A 10,686-nucleotide genomic window follows, 5' to 3' on the forward strand; every position below is an offset into this window, starting at 1 on the left:
GAGGGAGGAGAGAAAGGAAAACAGAAATGCATATTTATATTACAAAGACACAGGGTAGAGGAAGGTTATTGAGTCGTAATGAACTGATTTTCACTACAAATTCAGATTTCACTTCACCAAAGCAAATGAAAGGGATGGAATGACATTTGATATATAACCCCCTGTGCCCATTACACCATTCAGGAGTGGCATACTAGTGTGGACATAAAAGTTGTGTGGGGGGGTCAAATTTAAAACTTTTTTTATTTTTTAACTTGCTGAAAACATATAAGCAAAATCTGTCCCATAGCATAATTGAGTGCATGTACAACACTCTGTCCCAGTCTTTAGTCAAGTGTGACATGGCTTGAGCTGCAGAAGCTGTGGAACTCCTTCTCAGCGGGGGGTTGGCAGTCAACCCTCTGCCCAATTAATAATCATTCTCCGGCCTGATGATGAATGAAGCGCTCTAATTGTACGGCATTGTGAAAACACAGAGTCGCGTCTCAAAGGCCATAAAACTGATGTCACCAAAGCAGGATGATCAATCAACATGATTGATACGCTGCCCTATCAACAACATTGGCACCGACGCGTCCTAAATGGTGCTTCGTATTTATAATCATAACACTTTTTATCATGGTTTCTGACATCTCCTCATCTAGTTTCAATGAATACGCCGACGGCATCGTTTAAGCGCGCGTCAAAGAGATATGTGTTGTGGTTGTGGTTGTGATGGTTGTTGTTGTTGTCGCTGTTTTTGTTTTTGTGTGTCTCTGGTGTGGTGTTGTGTGTGGTTTTTTTGTCATTGTGTGTCTCTGACTCTCTTGTGGTCTGTGTGCGTCTCTGGCTCTGATCATTCTCCTACAGACAGACAAGACAGGCCGTCACCACCACCACTACTGTTTCTATGGGTAGAAGTAACTTGGTGTATGCTCCTTTCATGTTGGCTTATCTCTTTTCATCCATTTTTGGAGCAGGTGTGATGTGTAAACAGCTCCACCGTTCGCCTTATTAACAGTCACATTTTTACCGCCATTGTTTCACCAAGCCTCCCCTGTAGCATTCTCTGCTAAATGTTATTCTTGTACAGCATACATTTAGAACGTGTTCATCGCGCGTTATAAGACTTGTTATAAGCATGTATGACTGCATTATAATGTCTCTCTTACGTACTATGGAGACTGACCATAATGGACTACCATTATCAGAATTACCCCAATGATGGTGCTGGGGCATTGAATGAGTGATGGTTAGCATTAGGTACTCAGGGGGCTGGGTGGATCCACATCATCACCCTGCATTCAGGGGACCATTAGTGGACTTTAGCCCTCTCAACATTCATTCATATATATATATATATATATATAGCTTGGAACAATTGAAATTAGTCAGACTTTAGCTGTCATCGGTTTGAAATTACAACTTTCAGCGGAGCGTTGGATATATGAGGATAGAGATACTGTAAATGCATCTCAAAAAGCATGGGGTGTCACAGTGTAAGTGGCATATAGGTGTATTCAGAAAGTTTTGCTCTCCATCAAAGAAACACATCGTTTTCTACCCCTCATCTCTGGGATTTTCTATTAGTATGAGCTTGTCTGTTCTACTGAACGCTTCCGGAATACAGACGTATTGCTTAAATATCGGAGTCACTCAAGTGTAAGATGCAGGTTGTGTCTCTTGAAAGAAGGGAGAGAGGGAGGAGATGTGGGATCCTTGAATAAATTGCTATCAGTTTATCTCATTTACGGGGCAATCAGAGCCCTGGAATGTGGGCCGAAATTGAATTTTAGTTGTTGTGAAGCGTCATAAATCAAATGAGCGAGTGCGTCTTAAGAAGGTGAGCAATCGTTTTTGGTCAACATGAGAACCATGGGACGTGTAAGGGAGCCTCTGGAAACTGTTGCTGCGATCTGAACTATATCCAGAGAGATACAGTATTTCATAACAATAAAGTAGAAGACATTCTGAGGCATTTGTACTTACTCCATTATTATGTTCATCGTACATTGAATAAATAATAATATTAATAATAATGATGTATACTTTATTGATCCCCGAGGGGAAATTATCTTTTTTTATCTATTGCACAGGGTCAGCCCTCGACAGGCGCCCCTGGAGCAGTTAGGGGTTAAGTGCCTTGTTCAAGGGCACAACGGCAGTGGTGGTAGGATACCTTAGATAGGATGCCAGCAACCCTCCGGTCACCAGCTCACATCCGGCCTCCTCCCAAGGTGGGGATCGAAGAGAGAAGAGACTGAAGAGGAGCTCTCTTCATGGCACTTGAGAGACATACCCAAAGCAATCCAGCCATTCTAGGGAGGAAAGTTAATTTAACAGGTGTGACTCCATCGACTGAAACAACTTTAGCGCGTTCCCGTACAAGGTTGGAGCAGTGGCTGTGGCATTTAGCCATCAATGGCGGTTGACTCCAAATCAACAGAGAGATATGATACGGACAGGCAGTGTGAATTCTCCGCCACGTCGACTGCGCTATACGCTACTCCGGCGAAGTGCACAACGGACACGGCCCCTAATATCCCATGCGCCGCTGTCAGAGCTGCGCGGTGTAATGAACTTCTCATGTGCTTAAAGAATGATGCAGGATGCATGGCGAGACAACTGACAGCCCCTTAATGTGTTTCTCAGCAGCCGCCTGGCAACAAGCTCTGCAACACGCCGCCCGCTTTAAAACCCACTGGAAAATCGATGGCCGATAAAGAGTTGTGTTCTAGGGGAGCCCCCTCTGATTAATGCAGACTGTCAGGGAGCGTCATTAATGTGTTTCTTTTTTTCTTTTTCTTTTTTAAGAGAGTGTATCAAATATTCATTGTTGTCGGGTTTTTACCGTGTTCAGTGAGAAACAGACAGGGGAAGAGGGAGAGATGGAGAGAGAAAGAGGGGAGGAAATCAAGACAGAAGGAGAGGGGAGGCTTTCAGATCTAACGGTTTTATAGATGAGGACATTTTGCTTGTCAGGGTCACAGCAGTGTGAGTTTCAGAGTTTGTCTCCACCAAAAACTTGACACGTCTTATAGTTTTGTAATGTTTGTGTTTACAAGTTCAACTTATTATTTGCCATACTCCTTTAGTTAGCATTTCATAACCATGTTTATTCACAGTTAGTCTTGAACTGCATATGAATTTACAGTCAATTAGTAAAATATGGAGAAAATTAGTCGTTGATAGTGAAAATATGAGTTAGTCTTCCAGAATGTTCATTGCAACAAGCTACTCTCTAGTAAACTAGACTGGAAGCTAGTATAGGTTAGCATTTCTGTAGTAAAGATGACCAGAGAATATTCATATCAATAATACAATTGATCAATCAATATTGGAGAGAAATTCTTGTGAAAATGTCTGCCCCGATTTGATAACAAAGCCGGTTCTGGAGATGTTAGTGGCTGATGAGGTAACTGGGTTTGAAGGAATCTAGATCTCTGAATATCATTTTCAAATGCACCCAACACGTCATCATCATCAAGTCACCTCTGTCCACTGTCATTTAACGCCCACTAAGATCCGTTGTATAAAGCATATACAATGATTGACGGAGCAGGTAAACCAGAGTCCCTCATTCCTGCCTGTCTCACACTCTACCTCAGTGCGGTAAGGGTTAACGTCCTTTGGAGTCCAGCCGAGGATTAGGAAATGGAGGTTTAACTGCCTGTGCTAATGGTGGGTGTTTATCTCAATACTTTGTTTTGTCACTCCCCGACTCTGTCTCATTTCCCAAAGCTGTCCCTGGAGCCTCCGTTCCTATAATGGCTCGGCTTTTGAACGCTGCTCTTCGGAGAAAAAGGAATAACAACATTCTCATTTTGGGGCTCTATACACACTGCCCACAGATACTTGTATAATTGACCGTGTTTTTTTTCGTTTTGTTGTACCACTAAATGTAGTTTCTATTAGGCTGTGGCTAGAGTGTCGGTTTTGGTGTGTGTTTGTTAGGTGTAGGTGCGTGCGTGCGTGTCTCTGTGCGTGTGCGTGTGCGTGCGTGCGCGCGTGCGTGCGTGAGAGAGATAGAGAGAGTGTATTCTCTCTCTCCTCTCTGAGTTTCGGCACGGTTCCCCCGAGGGCCCCTGTCTCAGTAATGGCCTGCTCCTGATTGCTCTGATACAGGTTAGGAATATTGGCTTTAATGATGTGTAAAATGAGCAAGCAGTGCCTGTGACATTTACAGATGGCACCGCCTTGGCCTGTTCTTCCCAACTGCTCGTTAATTCACAGGAATGGGGAGCACTTCTTTAAGTGACCGTCTGATGCATGCCCGCATCACAACACAACACCAAGACATCATACATACCAACAAAAAATAACAAAAAAAAACGAAAATCACACCTTTTACCCCACCGTTTACCAACATGTCGTCCAGGAACACATGCACACCACTACCCACGCACTGAAACCTTGAGGCCTTGCTGAAGCGTTCATTAAATCGATCCCCAGAGGTAGTGCAAGGCACTCAGACAGAATAGATATGTCCCTGCCATAGACAGCTCAGCTGGGCTCCACTCAAACCCCAGAGGTGCTAATCTGCTCTACAGGTTCCCAGCGGAGCTTCTGATGCCTGAGACCAATGATCGGAAGGAAGATCATCTTGGGTTAAAGGCTGTTCCCCCTCTGTTTTGGCTCCCAGTTTGACTTTCGAGCCAAACAATTATGTTTGATGCATTGACTTGGTGTTACTGTTAATATTTGATTGTAGATCCAACAGTCATTTAGATTGAAGCATATCCTCTTATTTTTGAGAATACAGAAAAAATGTATACGTATAAAATGGGACCATTGCAGCTGTAAACACTCAGTGTTCTTCAATGGTATGACTCCACAAGACCCATACAGACTCCTGAGCCAGTCTAGACCCATAAATGACAGCAATGCTCAGCGGCCTGATATTACTCATTGATCCATATAGTTTGCTACCAATGAGTGTCTATTTTCATTTTCCAAATCTGCAGGTTGTATTATTTATGAGTTTAGTGTCACTTTTGTTGTTGTTTAAAGATCTCCTGTGGCTGATGAACCTCGACTGTAACTCAAAAAGCCCCCGAACAGTTTTATGATGCATGGAAAATGGTGGACAAGCGCTGGGGAAGGAGATGTTTCTCGCTTCACAACACCACAGCCATTACACTCTAATTTATTTTTTATTGTGCCATGTTAATTAAGGCAAATCATATTTGCGTCATTCTCCACAGTTGGCCCTCCGATTGGATTTCGATTACGCTCCTCTATGTCCGCCCACTGGCCCTGCCATGTTAATTCAGTTCTAATTGGCAAGGACTTGTTGATTGTGTGGCTGGTGGATAAATCTGGTCATGGGGTTAATGCTAATGTTAATGTGTAAAACAGACTCCCCATTCCTCTGTTAGCGCTGTGCTAACTGTACCTATTGGGTAACATCAGGAGTGCTAATGGTCCTAGCACTGTCATCATAGCAGCTGCCTCAGAAATAGCAATGCCGCCTCGACGCATCGTTCATGCTCGTATTTATCGTTTTGGAAGAGGACATTTTGACCCTAATCGTCATGCTTACATGGAACGGAATTACTTTGGTTTATGCAGAATGGAATTACCCCTCTTGTGCCGGCTCCTGCATTAAAAAGCAATATCGGCATACTGTATCTGCATGTAATGACACCACTATTGCCTCTATGACATTATGATACTACTACTGCCATGAAAAAGAGATTTGTCAAGACTCTGATCTGGTCAATCATTTTGTCCGCCTGGTCTTCTTGGTGCATATGTCTTGACTGCACTGTGCTATGCATGAACAGCTATTGTAGATTTGTTTTCTCATGTATCCTCATCAGTTTAGTCAGCCATTCGTTGCTTTTTTAATCTCCATAATGAAAGTGTTTTAATGCCTCCAATTTATTGCCTGGCCAGCCAACGAAATAATTAGCTTTGTTCAGGTTTTTAAAAGCCGAAACTATAAGTGTAACGTCATTGGACTCTGAGGAAAACCACAAATTGAAGTCAGTACATTACTGTTTTTAATGAATATCAGGGGCATTTGAGAGGGAAGGTGTTCTACTTTCTTTGTTGGTCCTAAAATGTGTGTTTAAAAAAAAAAATGGCAAAGGATCATCAGTGTTTTTTCGGTGGAATTACTGTCACTTACTGTACCTCTGGCTGAATCTTTGAGTTGATTTGAGCTGTTTGATATGTTTGATATGTTTTCTCAACAAACAACTAGGGATTTAAAGGAAACCATACACCCAAAGGAACCCCATCAACAATACACCCCGTCATATCATATTAATCTCCAACATCTTTGTAACATAACCCACACACACACAGATGCACTTTTTCACCCGATGTTTAAATCAAAACCTCTGAGGTCTTTATTGATTCTGTGACCTGTAGTCGATTTCACAAACTAAATCAGATAATTGAAGTTGATGTCGAGCTAATTGGATTATCGCTTTCCCCCTGAGGAGACGGCCCTCCACTAGAGCATTAGGATTGCTCCATTAGTAGCTTCTTCCAGACATTTGTCATTTGACAGCACTGTCACAGGCTAGAATATGGCCAACGCTCCCAACTAGGAGACTGAATTGATTAGACAATTAAAGGAGCAATCTGGGATTTGTACAGTACCTCCATTTTTGGACTTTTAAATTAATGATATATAGTTGAAGAATATAACTTGTACAAGCCGTTGATACTTTAAGAATACAATACATGCCTCTTGAATTTTGTTCAACTGTCTTGCCCCATCAGCACCCCAAATATAAGCTTGTTTTACTCCACTGTTTGCAAACAATTTAATTTGGATCCCATGGATGGTCTGTCCTTGCATCCATAGCTCCGTCTATGAATTTGAGAGTGGGTTACATTTCTCCAGACCCATCCCTCAGCTGTAGTGGGGAGACCGCTTTGGTATTGTTTGCATCCCAAATTGGCCCTTTTTAAATTGTGTTTCTTTCTCTGAGATAAAGCTACCCGGCAACGTCATTTTGTAATGAAAATGATCCCATGTCATGACTGATCGAGAGAACAAATTAAGGTATTAATTGATATTAATATGATTTTGGTCATTTAAGGTCACTGTCCAACATGTTCCTCCTTTTCATCTTGACTGGATCTCTCCGTTTAGAGGGATAGATCTGACATGTGCGTACACACACTCACATGATTATTGTGGTATGTCTAGTGACATATTACCAAGTGATACAGTAGCTCGTACTACTACCTAAGATAATAACTTAGTGTAGTGAGCTCCAACCTCCTGCACACACAGAGAGGTGATGAGAGCGTTCCCCCCCTGTGACTGCTCGCCTCCAGTCTGGGAAACATGGTTTATGCAAATGAGCCTCGCTATTTGCATAGCCATAATTAGGTAATTACAAATCGTTTGGCTACGAGATCAAGCATGTGCCGAGTCTCGAGAATTTTACATCAGTCATGTTGTACTGTATCGTGTTAATGAATCGCTTCAGAACAGCCGAGGCATTATGACATGTGTTATAGCATATGTTGTGTCAAATCCCTAGTCCAGATGACAGGTGACATTTTCATAAAGCCTGCTGCATCATGGACAATGTAGTTCTACTGTAGTACAAAGTGCTACCTGAAGCTGTCATGTAGCCTATTGTGTATGTAATATAAATCAGATTTAATAATAAAATGTTCCTAATTGGACCAGGATCAGGATGGTGTTAAGATGAAGGGAAGACTTGGTTAGAAAGAGACCAAATAGAATACATTTACTGGACAAACATGGAGGACTATTAGGTTAGACCCAACCGTGTGATAATCAGTTATTTTAAGTGTGCAGTGTGATGGTTATCATTTTCAAGAGTACACAATCAAGTGTTGAGTAGGTAAGGATACCCTGATATTGGCTCTAGTGGGCATCCATGGCTAACTATCACCTTCAAAATGTAAGAAAATAACAGCTTCCTAAACACTTGACTGGCTGTCGGGTTTTTTTTCCTGACAGCCAAGACATTTGGAAAATGACACAATCTTTTTGAATCTCTTGTATAAATCGTAATCGTTGCATTTAGTTTTGACTTATCGCACAACATTCCAATGCATGTGTGTGATTTGTGTTTTTTTTCCAGAGCAAGAGGAGTCGTTTGAGTTCATCATTGTGTCACTGACAGGCCAGATGTGGCACTTTGAGGCGTCCACTTTCGAGGAGAGGGAGCTGTGGGTGACGGCCATCGAGAGCCAGATCTTTGCCAGCCTGCAGTCCTGTGAGAGCATGAAGAACAAGGTAAAAAATGATATACAGGGGGTCCATTATGTGTTCAAATCATACACTATGTAATGTAAGAACATAGAACATCTGACAAACCAACTAAAATAAATACCCCCTCATTTTACTACCAAACACATTATACCCACACACATTTTACCATCTCGCTCTCTCTCTCTCTCTCTCTCTCTCTCTCTCTCTCTCTCTGAGCTGCCACATGTGAGGGTGTCAGACAGGTGCAGTGCAGCGTGGGGGATCTCTTATTAGAGCTGACAGACATCAGAGATAGGAACACGGCCTGTGTCAGCACACGGGGAGACGCTGCCTCATTTTCATATTTTCACATTCCCCCCCCCTCCCTCCCTCCCCCCCACTCTCTCTATCAAATCCCTCCTCTTCTCCCTTTTCTCTTCTCCTTCTGTTTTCTATGATGTGTAACCAGGCAAAAATCATGTCTCCTCTCTTCTCTCCCTTCATAATGAGTCCCTCTTGCTTACCTCTTTCTCTCCTCTCTCTCTCTGATCTCCCGTAGTCTCGGTTAGGCAGCCAGAGTGACGCGGTGGCCATTCAGTCCATCAGGAATGTTCGAGGGAACAGCTTCTGTGTGGATTGCGATGCAGCCAGTGAGTACAGCACCTTCTCAACAACATCAAGACCTTGTCAATTGTCGCCAATGCAATATGTGCTTCTAGGTTATAAGAGATTGGGGTTTTAGGGAGACATCATCACCTTTCATGTTGATCAAAGCAGGGGTGGACCACTCCAGAACTGAACTGGATGGCCAAAAGTTGTGGAGGCTTTTGTTCCAACCCAACACTAACAGGCCATATTGAAGCAATAGTGGTCTAAATTGAATACCATGATGCGTTAATGAGCCTGCACACTCCTCAGCCCCTGTTGTCCACTCCTGATTTGCCCAATTTACATTTGATTTGATTTGATTTGATTTGCTCTTTAAAAACAAGACCGAAAGAAAAGCAAGGTGAAGATTAAAAAAAAAGAAAATGAAAAGAAGTAAAGATATTCAAGCCATCGCATGGACATACGCTACATGAACAGAAAATAAGGCACTGAACCAGACCATAGCTGGGCTACATTGAGGTAGTTTGGGATACATGGTAAATGTGAGAATCTCTCATTCTGTTTATCTCCTACTCCTCCTCCTCCTCCTCCTCCTCCTCCTCCTCCTCCTCTCCCTCCTCCTCTCTCAGACCCGGACTGGGCCAGCCTTAACCTGGGGGCTCTGATCTGTATCGAATGCTCAGGGATCCACAGGAACCTGGGCACCCACCTTTCGCGTGTGCGCTCCTTGGACCTGGACGATTGGCCCGTGGAGCTCAGCATGGTCATGACCGCCATCGGCAACGCCATGGCCAACAGTGTGTGGGAGGGGGAGCTGGATGGCTACACCAAGCCAGGCACGGACTTCAGCAGGTCAGTACTGGTCAATCTGGCTGGCTAGCTGGCTGCCTGGCTGGGGGGCTGGCTGGCTGGCTGGCTCTGTATCTGTCTGTCTGTTTATCTTTCTGTCTTTCTGTAATTGTGTGTCTGTCTGTGTGTCTACTTGTCTCTATGTCTGTCCTTTTGTTTATCAGTCTGTCTCTATATCTGTCTGTCTGTCTGGAAATCTGTCTGTCTGTCTGTCTGTCTGTCTGTCTGTCTGTCATCATGTTTTCTGTGTCCATCTCGCCATCCCCTGTCTAGTCTTTAACACATAAGTCATACTGAGGGGACAGTGTGTGACATCATTTTGCACCCACCCATTAAATGCCCATGTCAGTGACTTCACATATTAGTGCTAGCCTTGGACAGCAGTCGGAAACCCCAAGCAACAGGATCCTCTGCTCTTACAAGGTTTTAAAGGGAGCAAACTGCAATTTTTTAACCATAACAAAGCGGTCACCCTGCCACTTTATAAGTCCAAATATGGACGTACCAATCCCACATTGTCCCTTTTAATGAACTGACCCACTTTGATCAATGAGCTCCAACATGAAAAAGATCATTTTTCAGAACAAGGATGGTCAGAGCTATTGTAATTGACTTCATAGGGAAACGGCTACAATAATACTGCTTGCCAGGGGAGGCTGGTGGAAGTGGAAATCAGAGGACGAACTCACTGTAATGCAGTGAGGAATGGTATCAAACACGTGTGGATTGTGCCTTTAAAGGTGAATGACCATTGTATGAATGTATGAATGGTCCCCACCAGAGCCACAGATACACATCCATTTACCCGCCCCTCTCCACCCCGCCCCCCCACCTCACCCTTCTCTGCTGGCGTACCCAGGACCAGTGATGGTGCTGATTGTTTGTCTCTGGCTATCAGGCAAGCCCCAGCCAGCCAGCCTGTCTTGACTAATGACCTAGTATGTGGATGTGCAGGTAATTAACCAGACCACTCCAGTGTTAAAGCTCACCCCAGGGGCCAAGCCTCCAGGCCCTATAGCCTGCCCTGTCACATCAAAGAGGGCCTGACTATCACTCTC

The 10,686-nt window shown here is 43.6% G+C and overlaps 1 protein-coding gene across 2 annotated transcripts in view; it reads left to right on the plus strand.

Moving 5' to 3' along the window:
- agap3 (ArfGAP with GTPase domain, ankyrin repeat and PH domain 3) overlaps positions 1-10,686 on the plus strand; it is a gene marked incomplete at its 5' end in the record, with an annotated part of 116,463 nt that overhangs the window by 94,120 nt on the left and 11,657 nt on the right. For both annotated transcript variants that reach the window (XM_083690228.1, XM_083690229.1), the window contains 3 exons: positions 8,061-8,215; positions 8,730-8,820; positions 9,409-9,631. In XM_083690228.1, the coding sequence (XP_083546354.1) occupies positions 8,061-8,215; positions 8,730-8,820; positions 9,409-9,631 (469 nt within the window). The remainder of the gene's footprint in view (positions 1-8,060; positions 8,216-8,729; positions 8,821-9,408; positions 9,632-10,686) is intronic.

The sequence above is a fragment of the Argentina silus genome (assembly GCF_951799395.1).
Source record: "Argentina silus genome assembly, chromosome: 18".
Classification (NCBI taxonomy): Eukaryota; Metazoa; Chordata; class Actinopteri; order Argentiniformes; family Argentinidae; genus Argentina; species Argentina silus.